The 22,134-nt window shown below is 40.2% G+C and overlaps 1 protein-coding gene across 1 annotated transcript; it reads left to right on the forward strand.

Annotated features, from left to right (window-relative positions):
• Window positions 1–3,230: 3,230 nt before the first annotated feature.
• On the forward strand, window positions 3,231–20,760 carry LOC129220779 (uncharacterized). Its single transcript, XM_054855212.1, has 5 exons — window positions 3,231–3,408; window positions 5,126–6,014; window positions 10,431–11,042; window positions 17,950–18,186; window positions 20,337–20,760. Exons 1-5 carry the CDS (start codon window positions 3,303–3,305, stop codon window positions 20,497–20,499), a joined length of 2,007 nt encoding a protein of 668 aa, XP_054711187.1. The 5' UTR covers window positions 3,231–3,302; the 3' UTR covers window positions 20,500–20,760.
• Window positions 20,761–22,134: the final 1,374 nt, after the last annotated feature.

Below are 22,134 nucleotides of genomic sequence, written 5' to 3' on the forward strand. Positions count from 1 at the left end.
ATGAGAAAAACAAAAAAGGATTGTACCGTATTTTCCTGCGTATAATCCGCGGAAAATCTGTTAAAAAAGTGCAAAATTAATGAGGTGCGGATTATACGCTGTCGCGGATTGTCTGTGTGTTGTTTTTTAACCGACACATCAACGCACTGAATCTCAATATTTACCAATACTGAACCTCAATATTTACCAATACTGAACCTCAATATTTACAGCAGTATTCGCCGAGACCATTACCCTGCTTGTAAGTTGTTTGTTTTATATAGCCTGAATCGCGTAAAAAGAACATTCAAGCAATGTTAAGTAAACAAATACAGAAAAGGAAAAAGCCTTCATTTGCACAAAATTAGACAGTTTGCTTTTTTCTCGACTCTTTGTCTTCAAGTAACTAGCGAACTATAATGATAATTTAGTGAAGAAATCATTTTTTAGATTATTTTTTATATTAGTTTTGAATATACCTTAAAAGTTATTACTTCACGTTTTTAATTTAGTTGCTAAAATTGTATGTTAAATCAAAACTTTTCTGCATCGTATTATCTGTAGATTATACGCCGCCGTGGATATCACAAGAATGTTTTTCTTCAATCCGATTTTAGGGCTTCAATTTCGAAAAAAATTCCAGGGGAGAGCTCCAGAATCCCTTCCCGTAAAAATATTAAAAATTTAGTTTACAATTGCATTTTTGGAACTACAATTTCGGAAAAAAAAAGAAAAAAAAAAACGATCGGAGAGAGTCCCGAAGTTCTATCCCTTACCCTAACGTCAATAAATACGACCTATAACTGCGTTTTAAGGCTTCAAATTTCTACAAATTTCCGGGGAGTGTCCCCTGTACCGTTCTTTCCTTCTAACATCATCTAAGACTGTATAAAATTGCTTTTTTTAAATTACTATTTTTCAAATTGATAGATTTGATGAGTAAATCAAATCAATCAAATGGATGAGATTTTTTCCCTATTATTCTCCCTTCCCTCCCCTTAAAAAAATATTTCCTAGTTTCGCCAATTGTGTGTTGAACGTTTGTGCATACATCGTTACAAGATTGTTTTTCTTTTAAATCAAAAATTGTCTTCCAATTGTTAAACAGAAATTATTACTTGTTTTAAATTACTGCTCATGTCGTTTTAAAGAAAATGTGACAAGTTATCAAAAACTTGAAGAAAATAAAAAGACTCCGATATTTTTTTTTTCTTTGTCTGCATATAAATTCTGAATCTGGCCCTTGGACGTCGGCAGATTCATATGCAGAAGGGTACACCAGTTGGATTTATTTTTTTTTTAATTTAGTTTATTTGTTTTTATTTTATTTATTTTAAAGCGAACACTGAGATGCATTTTCATCTTCGTTAAAGTTAGTTAATTCATAGTTTTTTTTTTTTTTTTTTACATATTTCTCTGATTACAGTATTTTTGCACTTTTGTAATTTGGTCCTGCTTAAAATAAAATTAATTTTACTCATTCAAAATAATTAGTTATTACTAGATTAAAAACAATATTACCTTTAAAGTATTAGATTAATATTGCTTTTTAAAATATATTTGTTTTGAAAAGCCCCCTTCGATTCCGAGTCACAACTGACTACAACTGTATTTATGTCGAGGACTGCATACTAAGTGCCTTCCCTCCATTTTTTTTTATACCGATAGATGGCAGCACCATCACCGGATCGAACAGTTAATGAGAATTTAGAACTAGACCAGGAGCTAATAGCTGCCTGGTGCTAGCACCTCCAGAGGTATCGTTTCACTTGGAGGACATTGAAACCACGAGCCTATTTAAGGTCGCCCAGTCCCCTTTAATGACGACGGTGGGTCTTCGACCATCGAGGTTCGAACTCAGGACCCTCCGGCCCCGAATCCGACACTCTACCGATCGGGCTACCACGGCCCCTATCTAATTGATTAAACTTGATTTTTAAAAGTAATGGAGTAAACGTGCGCCACCCTGCCGGCAAATCATGAACATAAACATGATGGTATTAATATCGTTCGTGATTTATTTTATAGTTTGATCATTTTGCAGCTTGCCCTCTGTGTTTAAAATGAGTTTAATTTTATTTATTTAACACAAATAACTATTTTATGAAAGTTTAAATGTCAAATAAATAAATAAATAAATAAATAAAAAGTAAAAAAATAAATAAAAATGATAATAATAAATAAAATATTTTTTTTACAAAAACCGCGGGTGGGGGGGGGGGGGGTCAAAAGTGCACCCATGATCTGGCCCCCTCACTTTTTCGAGACACGAGCCGCCACTGTATATATATATATATATATATATATATACGGGGGGCGGTCCGCCCCGGGTGTCACCAGTCTGGAGGGTGTTGCAAGTTTTTCAAAAATATGAAGCCAAAATGAATTTTTAAGACTACAAATTGGAAAATTTTCCGTGGGGTAAACAATTAACCCCTCCCTACTTTTATTTGTTTTTTGTACATTAGCCGATTTAAAATTTCGTTATAACACAAATGTAATTGTTCCTGAATTGCGTGAATTTCATGCTTTCATGTACACACATTTTTCCCCCTTTTGCGTCTGGGGGGGGGGGGTGACACCCCACAAATTACCGCCCCAGGTGTCAACTATTCTAGGTACGCTATATATATATATATATATATATATAATAATGATAAAAGTGAAAAATATTGAAAAGATCACACCAAAAGTCCATAGATGCGCAAAGCAGCAAAACTTAAAAGCCAAGTAAATACAAAATACGCAAACAAAATTTCAAATATTAAACAATTATATAAAGATAATGATGATAAAAAGGAAAATTGCAAACAGCAATTAAATAGGAAAAGATAAAGTATGAATCCAGAGCTCATCAGCCGTGGAGGATTCGTAATTTATGTTCAAAAGACCAAAACTTTAACTATGAACTAAAAGAGAATGTTTAAGCTCCAGTACATGCAATATAGAGTAACATTGGGCAAATGCACCACTTGCTAAACTATAAACAATAAACTAGAGCTGGAGCTGTACTGGAGCTTAAACATTCTCTTTTAGTTCATAGTTAAATTTTTGGTCTTTTGACCATAAATTATGTATCCTCCACGGCTGATGAGCTCTGGATTCATACTTTATCTTTTCCTACTTAATGCTATTTGCAATTTTCCTTTTTATCATCATTATTTTTATATAATTGTTTAATATTTGAAATTTTGTTTGCTTATTTTATATATATATACATATATATATATATATATATACTTCTGTTTCAGATCGTTCTGTTGGTTGTCGCTGCGGAGGGACAGTCCTCCCTTCCTTCTTCCGCGGAGCAGACGAAGTTGGAGATGTCTGTCACCCCCTCCCAAAGCAGCAAAGAGACGGAACCGACACCTGCCGAGGATTCGAAAGACGGACTACCTCCGTTCGGCGATGACGCAAAAGCAGAATTGGGTAAGGATGCAGTTATTTTATTGCACAATTCTTCTGCGTCTCTAATAATGAGGCTGCGCTTTCACCATTTACAGACCTGTTGCGTTACCACAGTGGCGTAGCCATGGGGGGATAGGGGGTTAGAACCCCCCATGAGCCCCCAAAAATTTTATATATATATATATATATATATATATATATATATATATATATATATATATATATATATATATATATATATATATATATATATATATACAGTGAAGCACCGTTTATACGTTTCTGTTTTGTACGTTTTTATCAATTATATTTTTTTTCACAGTCCCTTCAAAAACGTATAAACTGTGCTGCTTCACTGTGTACACTTACATACATACATATACATACATACATACATATATACATATATATATGTGTGTGTGTGTGTTTAAACTTGAGGGCATAGTAGCTTTACTTTAAACTTCAGAAAAAATTAACCCCCCCCCCCCAAGGATTTTTTCTCGCTACGCCACTGCGTTACCAATCCATTTGTTCACTTGGCACTTCCATCGGCGGATGCCACTGGCACAATAATTTCGACAGATAATTTTCCCACCAGATGGAGGCACCCGTCAAAGGGTAACTTTGAATTTAATTTTGCCGAGAGTACTCAAGTTGAAGCTTATGCTATGGATACGGATCCGGATCATTAGTGTCAAGATTCGCGAACACGGATACGGACACGGTTCTCTGTTTTTTTTTTACTCAATTCAATTTGCCAATTGTGAGTTTTGTCAAGGAAGGGATTCACGTCAGGGTAAATGCACTATTTCTTTAAAAATTTCATCTACGGCGGAAACTTAATCACGAAAATGATTTATTCGCAACCGAAGCCTCCGCTAAGATTGGGGAAGGGATGGGGGAAATGGGACAGCGCTGCAATTATCTTTACTAATAATAAAGCTGAATGTCCCTCTGTCTGTCAGGATCTCTGTGACGCACATTGCGCCTAGACCGTTCGGTCGATTTTCATGAAATTTAGCACAAAGTTAGTATGTAGCATGGGGGTGTGCACCTCGGAGCGATGTTTCGAACATTCGATGTGGTTCTTTTTCTATTCCAAGTTTAAGGACAAAAATATCATAAGATGGACGAGTAAATTACGAAATTATCATAACGTGGAACCGTAACATGGGCACAAGCCAAATCGGCGAGATAAGAAATTATCATAACGTGGAACCGTAACATGGGCACAAGCCAGTTGGCGAGAAAATTCACCATACATTATTCGTAAATATACAGGCGAACCAAAAGACCTTTTAATTTTTCTATTACGGGCAAAGCCGTGCGGGCACCACTAGTGTTAAAATATATCTTAATTAACTTTCAGACATAGGCAATGTACGAACTCCGATTCTTTCGCCTAAGCTAAAAAAATTTGCAGTTTAGGCTGAAGAAATTAATTTTGCCTCTTGTCATGCCATTAAAATGTTAACTGTAACATTACAGACGGTACATGCTTATATCACGTATCAAAACATACTGACTCTGATTTTCTGAGACCTTCAGCGCCTCCTTTGAAGGTCTCTGGAAATTCACGCTTCATTCAGCTTACACTCTTCGTTTGCACCCACCAGAACACGAGAACCATGCCAACAACTCTGTCATATTCGTCAGGTAGGCAAGTGTTTGTTCCAAATGGCATTTCTGAACCAGATTCCAAAAAAATATGTGTCTCTGATCGCATTCTCCTTTGCAGAATTCTTCGAGTCCCTGATGGACGACACCGAAGACGACGAATCCAAAGAAGAGTCCAAAAAGCCGGACGAAGACGAGTTCCTGTCCGTCACGGTGCTGTACCCGGACCAACTGCGGAGACAAGGAGACCTGAATCCGGAATTCGGGCAGAGACAGACCCGACCCGGGGTGGAGTTCGACGACCCGCAGCCCCCCAAAGCGGACGACCGCTTCCCCCCTCCGCCCGTCTACCCGCCGAAGAGGGACAGGGACCAGGACAACCCGCCCCTGCTACAGTTGACTCAGGGCGGCTACCGGAAACCGTACGAATCCTCCATCAGCCAGAGGCAGGAACCGGATTCCAAGTCGGACGAGGACCAGGCCGCGAAGATTCAGCCCCAGGTGTCCTACTCGCCCGCATTCCGGCAGCCCCAGTACGCGTCGTTCGGACCGGGACCCGTGCTGCAGAATCCGTTCGTCGCCCAGCACCGGAACTTCGTCGGTCCGAACAGCATCCTGCCGACTTCCGTCCAGAGCGGATTCCTGAACACCCCGCCGGTCGGATTCACGGACTTCGCCAACTTCCAGGCATCGTTCCCCGCCGCGAGGGACAACGGGGGGTATCCGAGCCTGATGCAAGACCCCGGCCTCGTGCCCCTCTTCCAGTCCCCGCTGTTCCAGAACTCCCAGTACCAGCTCGTCGACCCTTCCAGGACCCTCCAGGGCCACCTGTTGAGCGGAAGTTACGAGACGGTGGACAGGCCCGACTACGCAGCCTACTTCCGGCACCCGACTCCGCCCAGCCCTCAGTTCCAAGTGCCGCCAAACTACTACGGCGCAGTCGCGGGGAATAACGTCTTCGGCAACCCTTTCCTCGCCAACAACCCCGCTTCGCCGCCATTCACGCCAAGGTATGTCGCCTACGGTGGTTCAAAACTACATGTAAAAAAAAAAGTTTCTCCTAGATACCGGGACACACCTCACTACGAGGGGGGACCCAAAAATAACCCGATTTTTGTTCTAAAATATTTATTTATTAGTTTATTCACAAAATTTCTTTAGTCTCCTTTAGTGAGCGGTCAGTCATGTCAATCAAAGGTCAGTTGAACTTTTGAAATTAGCGGGCGGTCAGTTGAACCAATCAATGGTCAGTTCAGCTTAGTGAGCGCTCCGTAGAGCCAATAAAACGTCGGATCAGCTTATTGGGCGGTCAGTTGAGCCAACCAAAGTTGGGATGAGCTTAGTGGGCTGTCAGTTGAGCCAATCAATGGTCAGGTGAGCTTAGTGGGCGGTCAGCTGAGCCAATGAAATGTCGGTTGAGCTTAGTGGGCTGTCAGTTGAGCCAATCAATGGCCAGTTGAGCTTAGTGGGTTGTCAGTTGAGCCAGTCAAAGGTCGGTTGAGATTAGTAGGCGGTCAGCTGAGTCGCTCAATGGTCAGTTTAGCTTAGTGGGCGGGCAGTTGAGCCAATCAATGGCCAGTTGAGCTTAGTGGGTTGTCAGTTGAGCGAGTCAAAGGTCGGTTGAGATTAGTAGGCGGTCAGCTGAGTCGCTCAATGGTCAGTTTAGCTTAGTGGGCGGGCAGTTGAGCCCTTAGATGCAATACACTTGTTAATTCTTGTTTTCCACTGTTAGAAGCTCCCCTGGAACTCCTTAACTTTGACCATGTCCAGTGCTCGTCAGCCTCTACATCATCAAAACGCTTCACTTTCAGATTTTTTTCACCCTTGGAAACAGTAAAAGATCACAGGCGGCTAGGTCTGGTGAATACGGGGGTCGAAGAACGACTTGCCATCCCTGAGAGGCCAATTAGCGGTTAATAGTGAAGGTTGTGTGTACGGGAGCGTTATCATTGTGAAGGAACCATCCTTCCAATCGCCCAAGCGAGCTCCAACTCTCTCTTGTTTCTTCTAAAGTTTCGTCAATCGCAAAACGATGACGCTCTTTGATTTTTTGGCAGATTTTTTCAAAATTTTCATCATTTCGGGACGTTGAAGGGTGCTCAGAGCGAGCATGATCTTCAACATTCGTGCTACCACGTTTAAAGCGCCCAAACCGCTCAAAAACTTATGTACGGCTCATAGCAGCGATCTTGAAAGCTTGCTGAAACGTTTGGCAAGCTAATCCATTGCCGACTTTTCAAGACTTTTCAAGTCTTTCATGCAGGAGTAGCAAAATTTCAAGTTTCGTTTGTTCTTTCAAATCTGCCATAATGAGTTCGCAGGCGGAAAGAAACAACGCCTGAGAAAACCAACCCAACGATCAGACGTTACCAACTAAACTGATGCCACTTGCAGAGATGGTTTGTGAAGCTCTTTTGTAGTCATCTAGCTGGAGAACACTCTACTACATCTAGGATTGGCACCGTACCATCAGTCCGGTTTCTTTTGGGTTCCCCCCTCGTATTTTTAGACTTGTGGATAGCAATATACTGGAAGAATTTCATCTTCCTATTTCGACTGAAAGAGGGTGCTCAACCCCCCCCCTCACCCAAACTTCATACCTATGGGGAGGGGGGTTAAAAAAGTGCATTAAACTGAATAAACAATGCTACATATTATAATATACAATAGAAATATGTATATACATTGCAATAAAACAATTATTTACAAAAAACAACTGTAGAAATGAAATATTTCTCAATGTGTGGCATTTTCTATGCTACTGCTCATTCTAAATGGAGGGGTCATTGAGCACCGTCTTAAAATTTGAGTAAGAAGCTAAAACTTTTACAGCATAATACTATTAGTAAGTGTAAAAAAAGGGGGGGGGGTCCTGGACTCTAGCTGAAAAAAAAGTTTTTCTGAACCACCCTTATGTCGCCGTAGTACACGCATTGCGAGCAATCATAATTAGAAAACATGAACAACTAGCTGCGTTGCCCGGCTTTGCCCGGTCTATCTTGAAAATAAAAATTGCGTCAAATGACGTAAATTCAACAATCAGGCTTAGATAAATAAATAATAATAAAAAAAATCATGCAAAATTTCCCGTCCAAACAATGGCGACAAATATTAAAATACTTTTAAGAAATTAAATCCAGAGGATGGACTTCAAAAGCGTAACCATGGAAACACAAAATAAGTTTTAGGAATTAAAATGCGAAAGAAAATGGTTCACAATTTGAATGGAAATGAGATTTCTTAAACTTGATTTAAAAAGTCTTGTAACTTTTTTTCCTTTCGAGATAAAAGCTTATTTTTTTCGACCATAGGTCGAATCAGATCTGGAGTAAAAAATGACGCTTTTTCCAATGGTGTCAAAGAGAAAACTGTGGGACAATTCCTTCACTTTTTATTGATTTATTTAAGAAGAAAGTAGTGCCTAAATTTCAGCTAAGCCTAAAAAAAATTCGAGCAAAAAACGCAAATAACTCCCGCCGAACTAAAGTTCGAGCATTGGAACAAATTGCGTAGAACGCGGAAAAATCTACCCTTTCTAACGATATGTAATATTAATATGTGCAGGTAATTTTTCACCTCCATATTTGAGAATTTATGTGAAAATAGGACCTAAATTGGAAAAAAAAAAAGAACTATTCATCGAATTTTATTCGAACTGGTCTGCAAACCTTCTCAGGACTTAAAGGAACAAACTGTGAAAATTTCACCGAAATCGGCCGGGTAGTTCTCCAGTTTTGCGAGTTCAAACACACAGACGCTTTTTGGAGACTACATTTTATACTATGTAGAGAAGAGACTACATGGAAAATATTCAGTTCCATTATTCATTTTCATCCGCAATAAATCCACCCACAGAACTTAATGCTGAGAAGCTGGCTGTAGTTGGGCAACCTTAACCTGGCAAGGTCGAAATGCTGTCGATGATCAGCCGAGCCTGCAAATGCTACCAGGTTAGGTTTTCCCATGGCCTCACTTAATTCTTATAGGCCGTGGCAATCGCTGAATGAAACCCATGGCAACAAAGAGGGTGCCACACGGCACCCCCTGTTTCCAATACTTTGCCATTGATTGGTGGATGCAGGGGTTCCCTGTGGCGCCTCTTGCGGTCAAAATGGGTGACGTCCAACTGAAACTGAACAAACTTTGAAACATTGACAATGATTGGTGGATGCATGAGCTGCATCGATTTAACACAGAAAAGTCATAAATTGTCAAGGCCCGTGAGCCAGGGTTCGTACTCAATTTCAGAAACAAAATGAAGGAGTTTTGGAGGAGTTTTGAAGGAGTAAAATGAGTTTTTGAAGGAGTACTAATGGGCTGTCATAAAAATAAAGTCGCACTTTTTTTAAACGTATTTGACCCCCTTTCCCCTTTATCACAAAGTGTCACACTTCACCTAACTCCTCCTCTTGTTGCACGTCATATTATTTATAAATATATTGTTACAATAACTGTGATGTCACTTTTTGTCACCCTCTCTCTTCCCCTTGTCACAATTTCGTGAGCCTGTCTCATCCTCAAGGCATGGCATAACTTGTGGATGACCCTTTTTACTATATCATAACTCTAAACAATTGTTTTTCAACACAATCACTTAATGTAGTATATCTATTTATGTAGTTTTAAATATTTAAATAATAATTAGACAACCTGACTTTTGCTGCTGAGAGTCTGGTGGAGGAAAAACAATAATCATAAAACTTGAAAAAATAGCCAAGCACCACTTAAGCATGTTTTACTTCATGTATAAAAGGCCCTTGTGACGAAGTTAGTTGTCGATCAAAGTATTGTAAGTTACCGTCATACAGGAAGATTATGTAGTCTTGAACTAAAAAAGAAAGAGTTTTGAAGGAGTTAATACCAAAATGAAGGAGTTTGAAGGGCCCTTCCAAAAAATTTCATAAATGAAGGACCATTGGAGGAGTTTTGAAGGAGCGTACGAACCCTGGTAAGCGTAAGCGAAAATTTAGTGAGACCATGGTAATTAGGGACTACTGTCTGACCACGGATTGTATGGAAAGAGAAACATCCGTTTTACAGCCGGAAATGGGCGAATCTATTATTTTTTAGCGATGCCAGCTTTTGCAAAAGCAGAGTCTCATTCAAATGAGTTTAATACGGGCATCAAATTTTTACTTTTCCCCCTTATTCACATAGATTCGTCCTATCTGGACGTTTGAAAATTCCATGTAATCCGTGGTTGGACAGTAACTATAGGATCTCGAGTAAACAGCAAAATCGTTGGCTACCCGAAAAATACAAAAAGGTAGGTAACATAAAGGTAGGTGTAAATAAGGCCCGAATCGATTTAAAATAACAGGAAATATTACATGAATGGAAAACTAGATGAATATATTAGCGGAACCATAAAGTAGAGGTTTTAAGGCCACCACAGGAGAAGTTGAAACGTTTTCTTGTTGCCGCAGGTACATCCGATTCCAGTCGCCAGGAGGGAATCCCGTTCCTCCCAACGGTCAACGCCAACAAGACATCCCACGGGAAAACCAACCAACCAAATTAGAAGAACCGACTCCGAACGAGCCCGATCCGGTCCCCTTCGGGACTCGTCTGCAGGCCCCACCCCAGGACAGCCAGACGGACTTTTACATGAGGTACCCGGTGAGGGATGCTGGCTACGCCACGGAGGAAAGTCTACCCTCCCAGAATGCGACTGAGGATGATTCTCCCGCCAGGAGGTTCTTCCCCCTACCCAGGCCCTTCGGAAGGGACCCTTACAGGGATGCCCTGAACGTTCTACAGCAGCAGCCCTCCACGGACAGTCGGGTGAATAGCACCGAAGGCGAAACTTTCTTCAGGAACCGACCCTTCGGGGACTACCCGAACCTGTCCACGTTCCACAGTCCGGCGTTCCATCCGGCCATGGGAGGATCCGGGAACGCTTTCGAACGTCCGGATGCGAACTTCCAGTTCATGAATCCGGCCCGCCCCGGATCCGGTGAGGGAGACGGTTCGGTGACGCCCGCTTGCGCTCTCCAGAGCAACGCATCCATGTGCTTCGAGGATAAAGATTATCCGAGGTAAGATGAATCGATATATCGATGCCTCAATTTCCGAATCGATTAACTTCACTTTCAAAAAAAATCATCATTTTCGTTTTAATAGTACTTAATCAATGCTTAGAATGTGAATTTGTATTAAGCTTTTAGTTCAGTACATTTCTGATCCTGGGTGACCCCCCTATTTGCCGCCCGTTTATAGCTGTGAATTTTCGTAGACATAGTACACACATAGTAACACATACACGCACATACACCTACACACATACACAAACACAATCACATACACACACATACACCTATACATATACACAAACACATACACACACACAATGACATACACACACACAATCACATACACACACATACACCTACACATATACACCTGCACATACACACACAATCACATACACCTACACACATACACAAACACAATCACATACACACACATACACCTACACATATACACAAACACATACACACACACAATGACATACACACACATACACCTACACACACACAATCACATACACCTACACACATACACAAACACAATCACATACACACACATACACCTACACATATACACAAACACATACACACACACAATCATACACACACATGCACCTACACATACACACACACAATCACATACACACATACACACACACAATCACATACACCACACGCATACATACAGACACCTACACATACACACACACAAAAACATAAACATACACACAACTACCCACACACTCATGCCTGCACACATACACAAACACATATGCCTACACACACATACACATACCCCCTACACACAAACACACATACCCCCCACACACAAACACACACGCCTACATACACACGCTCGTGATTGCGAAAAACATAATTTGAATTCAAGAGGTCAAAACTCAAATTGATTTTTTATCTATTGTACGTTAGCTTTGTTGTACAAGCTGGTTTATTTGGTTACCGCTGAAAAAAAAGGCGCGAAAAGCCGTCTCATTCCAACATCTCCCTCTTGTTGGCATTGAATTCGACACACATTTCTTCAAATATTTCGAAAACTCTTTTCTGTGTGCACTCACATATGTATGGACGCCTCAGTTCCCTAATCGATTAACTCCACTTTTTAAAAAAAAATCATCATTTTTGCTTTAATAGTGCTTAATCAATGCTCAGCATGTGAATTTATATTAAAATTTTGGTTCAGTACATTTCTGACCCTGTGAGGGCAGAAAATGTAACACGAGGGTCTATTCATTCCAATGGATAACACCATCTTCTTCATAATTTTTCTCGACTTTTTGTTTTATGGAGTTAATCGATACATGTAATAATGTAATATATAATAATATTAATTTTAATTAGTAATTTATTTATTATATAATAATATTACATTTAGGGATGGGGTGGGGGTTGAAGAATTGGACATGACCCCCTGGCTCAAACATAAATTCAAAACTGCATAAAATATTCTTAACAGCAAGAAATCTAAAAACCTTCACAGAAACTGATGACGGTAATTTGTGTGAAAGTTTGGTAAATTGTGTGCATTTACACACTCACACTTACAAATATATGTGTACGAGGGTCATTCAATAGTTGAAGAATAACTGACCTGGAGGGGGAAAAAAAAGGTTTTTTCTACAATCCCACTTCTCCACATAATTTCTATCAACATTTACACACTTGCCCCAATAGGTTTCAAGTTTTTTTTTTTATAGAGAGGGCAAAGTACTTTTTGTCTTGATACCGGAGCCATTTTCACACAAAATGTCTTGACACCCTCTGGTGCATTACAATCTTCGTAAATTCCATCTCCTGCACAGGGGTGATTGTGAGTTCATCAAAAAATACCTGGAAGTTTCAAAGTGAGAACGGGGGGGGGGGTAATCTTTGGCCCCTATTACTTAAGTGTACCTTTGCCATAGTATTAAATAGTTGTGAGTCAAAATAGTGTGTGTACATTTGATTAAATTTTTAATGGGTCACAAAGTTACTTTTGAGCTGCTGTTATACAAATTATCTTGACATTTGTCCATCTTAAGGAATAGGTGGCCATCTTAAGGCTCTTGCAGGTATATTTGATGAGTATTATATAATTTAAAAAAATTGCGAAGGAAGGGAGATAAAAGCATAACAAAACATAATTCCGGTATTTTCGGACATAAAATACCGGAAATACGTCCGAAAATACCAGAAATTCGGTAAAATACCGAAACACAATTACCCCTGCTCAGGAAAGAAACTTAGCATCATATGATGGATCTGGTCAGCAAAAATGTCTCTCTATGTCTCCCTAGCGATCTTTCCTTACAATAGGCTTACAACTGGTCCAGTGTATACCGACGATATGGCTGTCCTTATCATGACAAATCCTCCTCCATGCTTGACAGTTGGAAGGAGAGAATCACGATCATACGATTGTGCTGGTGTCCTGCAAACGTGTAGTAGGGAAAAGTCTGAAAGACGATTTGTAAGACCATATTGCTCTCTCCCGATCATCAATCAACCAGGATTTGGGGGCCGTGGTAGCCCGATCGGTAGAGTGTCGGATTCGGGGCCGGAGAGTCCTGAGTTCGAACCTCGATGGTCGAAGACCCACCGTCGTCATTAAAGGGGACTGGGCGACGTTAAATAGGCTCGTGGTCTCAATGTCCTCCAAGTGAAACGATACCTCTGGGGGTGCCAGCACCAGGTAGCTATTAGATCCTGGACTAATTCTAAATTCTCATTAACTGTTCGATCCGGTGATGGTGCTGCCATCTATCGGTATAAAAATAATGGAGGCAAGGCACTTAGTATGCAGTCCTCGACATAAATACAGTTGTAGTCAGTTGTGACTCGGAATCGAAACCAGGATTTGTGAGTGTGGCACCACTGTAGACGACGTTCAGCATTAACATCTGTGAAACTTGGGAATCTGACTCTTCCGTAGTTCTGTTTATGAAAGTGCCTTCTAACTGTAATCACTGACAACGGTGAATCAAGATGTTGATTGAGTTCTGTGGCAAGGACGGATCCAGAAAATTTTCAAGGAGGAGGCGATAATTTTTGACTCCTTACACTTTGGAACTTCAATTTCTAAAAATACTTGGAGGCGTGTACTAAACCTATCGCTTAACTTTACGAAATCACAGGTGTCCTACAGTTGTGTTTCTTTCGAAAAATATTCACTTAGATCCCTCGAATCTACCTCTAACATCATCTAAGATAGTCTAAAATTGAGGTTTTGGAACTTCAATTTCGAAACCAATCCTGTAGAAAGTTCCAGTCCCTATCTCTAGACTAAAGTAATAAGAGATGGACTGCGATTTCGTTTTCAAGGCTTGAATTTCCAGAAAGAGCTGTACCTTCCCTTTACGCCATCGAAGATTATGTAAAATTGCGTTATTGGAACTTCAGTATCGTAAATATACCTGAAGGAAGTCCCTATAACTTGGATCAAGGAGACGGCGATGCCCCTCCTCCTCTTGTTTCCGTTCTTGTTCTGGACGGACACACAGAAGCACTCTGTGACAAGTGAGTTGGGAATCGCTACTCTGCCGTAAATGTTCCGTTGATAAAGGTGCCTTCTGACTGCAATCACTCACACTGGTGAATCCAGATGGTGATGGAGTCCTGTGGTCACTTCTGCTGCCTGCTGGTGCTCGGTCTTTAGATTTTACAATCCGCTTCGATGGCCGTCGGTTTCTTTCACTGACTTTCTCTTTCTGTCCATTGCTTTGCTTTGCCGAGCTCGTCCTATCGTGCTGTGTGTATGCTGTCACGGCTCTAGACACAGTAACTCTAGAGCACGGAGTTCTACCTCCCTGCTATACGCGCTCCAGCAATACTGGTCTCTTTGAAAGTTTGAGTGGTCTGGCATTTCGCGCGCTTGAAAAAAAGTCCAAGACTTTCAGAACTTCAATTCAGCCCTCTACCAGAACATATACAATGCTGTTTATAAGAATAAAACCTGTTTGCTATTTTTATTCTTTAATGCTTACGTAGCGCATTCAAAAATGTCCCTTGTATTCACAGGTATTTCCATTATATTGATAACTATCTGTAGACTGGGAAGTCGCCCGTCATGGTATGACGGGTGAAAATTGAACAACGCCATTGCCTGTTTGGTGATAGTTTGAGAGTTGAAATTGTAAACCCTAACTCCAGTGGATAAACCCTAAACTCTAGTGGATAGCGTTCATTGTTTTCGTTTCAGTTTGAGAGTTGAAATTGTAAACCCTAACTCCAGTGGATAAACCCTAAACTCTAGTGGATAGCGTTCATTGTTTTCGTTTCAGTTTGAGAGTTGAAATTGTAAACCCTAACTCCAGTGGATAAACCCTAAACTCTAGTGGATAGCGTTCATTGTTTTCGTTTCAGTTTGAGAGTTGAAATTGTAAACCCTAACTCCAGTGGATAAACCCTAAACTCTAGTGGATAGCGTTCATTGTTTTCGTTTCAGTTTGAGAGTTGAAATTGTAAACCCTAACTCCAGTGGATAAACCCTAAACTCTAGTGGATAGCGTTCATTGTTTTCGTTTCAGTTTGAGAGTTGAAATTGTAAACCCTAACTCCAGTGGATAAACCCTAAACTCTAGTGGATAGCGTTCATTGTTTTCGTTTCTTCATTCCCCTGCAATGACGCAGTCTTACCAGTTAAACAGTGAAGCGACCGGATCGAGTTCAGCCTTGTCACAATAGAGCCTTTTCCCTGCATGACCAAAACATAGTATCAAATGATCATGCAGTTTCATTGTTGAAACACGCGGGTTGCTCAATCATCGGCTATCTTATATAAGAGGATCTTGCGCATGCTTCTTAGACAGAGTCGGATATTGGTCCTTGCAACCACCTAGCGCATTTCCTCGTGTCTGATTACCACCTCCTACGAAATGTATGTAGTGTGACCTATGTAGGAGGTGGTGGTCTGATTCGGGGGCTCTTTTATCTCGCCGCATTTCATGTCTGATGTCCGTCCGAGCTCCGTTCTAGTAAAAATAGATAGTAGACTTGTTAGCAGTGGAAAGCACAACCATGACGCATGTTTCTTGTGCAAGTCACGTGTTCTTGAGCAAAGTAGCTCCTCGGTGTGGAATAGGTAATATATCCATTCGTGTACGAAAGGTAGTATATTTATTGCCCAACTGAACTTTTAGCCATTCTTATGCTTGTTAGTTATGACGATGGACCCTGCAAAGAGGAGGCAGTTCTAATTTCAATGTTTTCACAAAATGTCTGTGTTAAGGTTGAAAAAACATCCACTCTCATTCTAAAATTTTAAAACATTTTACGACTTCTCGTAGTGTATGACTGTATTCGTGAGCGTTCGCGGGGAATTATTAAAAGATGAGAAAGAAAAAAGTGGATTGGTGTTTTAAGTTTTTTTTTAATGCAGACCTTTTTAAAACGGTGAAATTAGAACTTCCTCCCGCAGCAAGCCCTTCAATTTCATTTAAGTTATTTTTAATTCTAAATAAATATAAATGAAATCGTTTACTTTGTATAATATTTTTTATGACTCACCTCCTAATATTCACCCTAATTCACCCTCCCCTATTCACCCTAAAACGGTGAAATTAGAACTTCCTCCCGCAGCAAGCCCTTCAATTTCATTTAAGTTATTTTTAATTCTAAATAAATATAAATGAAATCGTTTACTTCGTTTGTATAATATTTTTTATGACTCACCTCCTCTCTCTCTCTCGTCCTCCCTTCTTGGTTCTTTCCTTCCTACATCTGAAATTATAAAAAATAATATGTATTGTCCGTCTTCCACGAGAAAGCACTTGACTCCTCCCCAGTCACGTGGTATCCGATGATTCTATTTCGCTGTTTTCGGCAGAAGGTATATTCGGATCATAGCATTTTGCTGTAAAAGCAGCAGTTTTTAAAATGTAAGAATAAGTAAAATGCCAACAGACGAGTGAAGCAAGTGATGTAGAGGACACTAAGACTTTTTTGCACATTAAAATGCGCGCCCAAGTTAAGACTGTCTGCGAAATACACCGCCAGCTCAGTCAATTCCAGTCGAGGACTGCAGTTTCGTGCTTATTAGCACTCATCAGCCCGGCATAGGAAGTGACTGAGCCGGAGGTGGAAACCCTCTTAAGGAAGCCAAGAGTGCCAAACAAACTGGTAGCTAATACAGAATTAGCACTGACCAGACGAGTGACCGAAGCAATGGTTCTGTTCAACTCGAAGATTGAAGGCAAGGCATGGTATTTTCAGTAAATTACCGCCCTATAGCCAGGGCTAAGGCAGAAATAAGTGAAATAAGGCTTTCACGTATTTCTTCCTTAGCCCTGGCTATAGGGCGGTAACTTACTGAAATAAGGCTGCCTGGACAGTTGAACTACTGAAATTAGTGAGCGGTCATTTGTGCCAATCAATTGTCAGTTGAGCTCAAAGGACAGTAGTTGAGCATACCAAAGGTCAGTTAAGCTTAGTGGGCGGTCAGTTGAGCCAATCAATAGTCAGCTGAGCTTAGTGGGCGGTCAGCTGAGCCAATCAAAGTTCGGTTAAGCTTAGTAGGCGGTCAGTTGAGCCAATCAGAGTTCAGTTTAGCTTAGTGGGCGGTCAGTTGAGCCAATCAATGTTCATGGGCGGCCTGTTGAGCCAATCATAAGTCGGTTGAGCTTAGTGGGCGGTCAGTTGAGCTAATCAATATTCATGGGCGGTCAGCTGATCCAATCAATCGTCCAATCCAATCGGTTGAAGTTAATTGCCGAGCTTTAGAAGCGCGTGGATTGCGTACTGCGATCACCCCCGCGTAAAATGGAACTCTGCGTTCGAGGAAGCGTGCCGAAGTGCCTTCTCCTGAAAAACGGACAATATACATATTCATTTTCTGTCGAAAAAAAAAACATTGCCAGTTTTTCCAGCAATTTCGCCAGTTATTCGGAAGAAAACTCGATGACGTAAACTGTCTCTGTTTCAGGCAAGACGTGCACTACTCGCTCAACTCGGACGCCTACGTGTTGGAGCGCTTCACGACGCCGGGGCTGGGGGCGGAGCCGAACCGGACGAGCGAGAGGTCCATCTGTGGGGCGGACGTGCGCTACGGGGCGCCCCTGCGCGGGAAAAACGCCCAAGGACGCTGGAAGGTCATCGTCAACATGGACAGCGGGCTCGCCGAGGGACGCTTCACGCAGATGGTCAGGCTCGAAGTCTGCAGGTCAGTTCACGCGACCCCCCTAAACGCGGGGGGGATTTGGGGGGCGAACCCCTGTTCCCCTGCCATATCGTAAATAATAACACGGTATATTGCATAAGGGTTTAGTGATGTTCCGGATATCCGTATCCGTATCCGCGGATATCCGAGGAAAAATAAAGATCCGTATCCGTTACTTTTTTGACAGATCTTAAACAGATCTTTTCTGTTTTAAAAATTTTTAAATATTTGAATAAAAGACTCTTAAATTCCGTTTAAATTAGGTTTTATTCATTATTTAAATTATAAGGTATCATTTCAGAAGCCAACGGCTCTCTGAGACATGTTTTTTTTTTTAATTTTTAGTTTAATATTAGTTTTTGTTATTGATATGGGGTTTCTGTTTTTCTTCGTTTTGGTTTTTCCCGGCATCCTTCAAAAAAAGTGACACAAAAGTCTCTATTTACTGTTTGTAAAGGTTCTGTTATTCCGTCGGTCGGAGTCAGTTGGGTGGAATGGGTCAGCGCTGCATTTAAGGTGAACTAAAATGCGAAAAATTATTTCTAGCCTATCCAGTAGCAGCTTTACAGTCTTGCTCCTGTATCCTACATCTACCGAGCAAGCTAGAAATAATTTTTCACATTCCATCTAAGCATTAATGCAGCGCTGACCCGTTCCTTCCAACTCTCCATCAATTTTAACGGCGATTTCTTCAAAGAGTAAATCATAGTCTTTATTAAATTTTCGTCGTAGATGACATTTTTTCAAGAAACAGTGTTATTACATTGACGGGAATACCTTCCGTAATAAATTTGACACTTGGATAGCTGAATTGGGCAAAAACATTTTGAGATCCGTATCCGTTTCCGCGGATCTTGACACTAATGATCCGGATCCGTATCCGCGGATCTACTTTTTTAACGATCCGGCACATCACTAAAGGGTACTGCAAGGGCGGATACAGACTACCGCAAAACTGGGGCAGAAACTTTCTGACTTTGAATTTGATTTTCAATTACTAAAAATCCCCTCAAAACATTTAAACTTTAAAGACAATAATTTCATCGCACACTCTAGTAATTTATCTATTTTAATAAACATCGAAAAATAACATTGATAAATAGAAAAATTACACCAACCTGATATTTTTTTAATCTAGCACATTTAGGAAAATCATTTGCTCACTTCATTACTAAAATCTGTAACTTTTTTACCAAATATATTTATCGGAAACTAAAAAGAAATAAACTTCTTTTTTTTTAAAGAAAGAACAAAATAAAAATCCAACAGGTGATGGAATACAGAGATAACATTAAGGATATTTGGGAAAACACCATGAAAACAACAGCAATTTGAATAAATATATGGGTCGTCTCAGATAAATGCCGATTTCATGTCCCCGGCTAAAATATGCTAATTGATTTAGTCAACCGTGCAGGTCGAAAACATTTTCAAACATTTCTCTTTGTGTGATACCTGTTCGCGCATTTTAAAGAATTATTATAAATTTTAATCAGTGAAATCCCGTTACAACGAACTTCAAGGGAGCGCAAATTTTGTTCGTTGTAATGGGAATTTCGTTGTAATGGAATTCAAATAATGTAATGGCAGTTATATAGGGACTGAAAATGTAGTTCGTTGAAACGGAAATTTCGTTGTATTGATATTCGTTGTAACGGAATTTCACTGTACGTAAAACAAACAAACAAAAAAAAAAAAGATAAAAGTTGTAAATGTCATTTACAGCTTTTATTATTATTTACAACTGGTAACATAAAGATTAGAGTGGTAATGCACATGGTAATAAAAATTGTCATTTACGTTTTTTGTTACCACTGTTCTCCCCCAAATGGCAAACTATATTATTTGAAGGTTTACGTGACATTACGTCTTAAAATACATGTCGAGTCCCAAACTATAGCTAATGTTGCCATCTAGCAACCATGCTGCCAAAGTTTTCGCCAAGCCTCCCACCAGTCACATGATGTATCCATGAACCCATTTTTCCATCAGCGAGTCTGGTCTACTCTTATCGTCTCTCGTTTGGTCTAGTTTATGCTTCTGCCTGAATGCAATACGGTAAACAAACAACTTTTTCGAAAAGTTGGTTCATCTCTAACCACCAAACCACCTTGTGAGTAGGAATCCTAACACCCTGTCTCGTGTCTTTCTAGGTCGAGTGGCGACCCCTGCAGCCACACCGACGACAAGGTAAAGACGAGCTGTGTCCAACAGTACAGCCTGCAGAGTCTCCTGTCCTGGAGCACAGACCGGGGGGTGCACAGTGACCTGTACAGGCTACCCGTCGCCTGCTCGTGCCAGCTAGTGGACGCTTGACCACGCCCCCCTTACTAGAAGCATCATCGTAGAAAGAACAAAACAATACTAATACTCCAGTGGATGTGATCGTCGTTCTCCAAGAACAACCATTCCATAGTCGTAAAACAGTCGAACCCCGCTATAGGACTCCGTTTATATCGACCTTCACTATAGCTGATTATGCTCATATAGCAGTGGCGAATCCAGGGGGGCGGCTATGAGGCTGCAGCCGTCTCCAGACCAGAAATAAATTCTTTCTTTCAGCCTTTGTCTATGCATCTTAATGTAAAGAAAAATTAATAATTTACTATATCCATTCTATCTTAAACAAATTTGCAATCGTAACAGGGGGGGGGGGGGGGGTTCCGAATTTCCCTTCGAATTTCGGAAATTTTGTCCTACCTGTTCCAAACGTTTATATATTTATTGTCTGAAGAAAATAAAGAGAAAAAAAAGTATATATCATAACTACTTGTTTTTCTCTCTTTCTCTTTAATTGTGGTGTTTAGTATCAATTCTTAAAATTTTGTCTTCTTTCTCGCTGTTTCTCACTATTTGTTAGCTTTTTCAACTTTTCTTTCTTCTACTTCGTTTACATCACATTGCCAGCGTCATTGTTTCGCATCCTTAACGAGAGAGTTGAACTTTTTGCCTTCAAATTTCTTTAAAAATATGTCTAAACGAATGAAAAAACTTTAAAAATACATTTAAATTTTGGAATTTCAACACTGAATACCAAATTTTAGATAAGTTCAAGTGTAAGCCAGAAAGTTTCTTTAGTCATTAACACCCCTAGATAGCAGATAATGATACAGAACACTTTCGTTTACGTCAATGGACTTAGATAATGACAAGTTAACCTCAGCCAGAATTTTAGCGACCTCACAGGGTTTGTTCTCAATTCCAGCAATAAAATAAAGGAGTTTTGGAGGAGTTTTGAAGGAATAAAATGAGATTTTGAAGGAGTACTAATGGAGTGTCATTCAATGATGTCACACTTTTTTCAGCATATTTGACCCTCTGCCTCCTTTATCACAAGGTGTCACACTTCGCCCCAAACTCCTCCTCTTGTCACGTCATATTTTTTTACAAACATATTGTCACAAACTGTGTGATGTCACATTTTGTCACCCTCTCTCTTCCCCTTGTCACAATTTCATGAGCCCGTCTCCTCCTCAAAGCATGACATCCTTTGTGGATGACCCTTTTTACAATATCATAACTGCAATTAACTAAACTTTAACGCAATCACTTAATATAATACATCTACTTATGTATTTTTAAATACTTAAATAATAATTAGACAACCTGACTTTTGCTGCCGAGAGTGTGGTGGAGGGAAAAACAATAATCATAAAACTTGAAAAAGTAGTCAAGCACCATTTAAGCATGCTTTACTTCACTTGTGAAATGTCTTAGTCTTCTAATAAAATGTTCACCTTTAACTTGTATGAATTAACTATGATCAATTTGCGAATCGAAAAAAATAAAATGCACGAAATGACTACATTAAAATCGCCTTTGTGACGAAGTTAGTTGTCAATCGAAGTATTTTAAGTTTCTGCTAAAGAGGAAGATTATTTGGTCTTGAACTAAGAAAGAAGGAGTTTTGAATAAGTTCAAACCAAAATGAAGGAGTTTGAAGGGCCCTTC

Source organism: Uloborus diversus, chromosome 1 (assembly GCF_026930045.1).
Source record: "Uloborus diversus isolate 005 chromosome 1, Udiv.v.3.1, whole genome shotgun sequence".
Classification (NCBI taxonomy): Eukaryota; Metazoa; Arthropoda; class Arachnida; order Araneae; family Uloboridae; genus Uloborus; species Uloborus diversus.

Bases quoted from the DNA above. Each gene is read 5' to 3' on its own strand.
- LOC129220779 (XM_054855212.1), top strand. From the start codon at position 3,303: ATGTCTGTCACCCCCTCCCAAAGCAGCAAAGAGACGGAACCGACACCT. The intron at 3,409-5,125 runs GTAAGGATGCAG...TCTCCTTTGCAG, and splicing joins TGACGCAAAAGCAGAATTGG to AATTCTTCGAGTCCCTGATG. The intron at 11,043-17,949 runs GTAAGATGAATC...TCTCTGTTTCAG, and splicing joins GAGGATAAAGATTATCCGAG to GCAAGACGTGCACTACTCGC.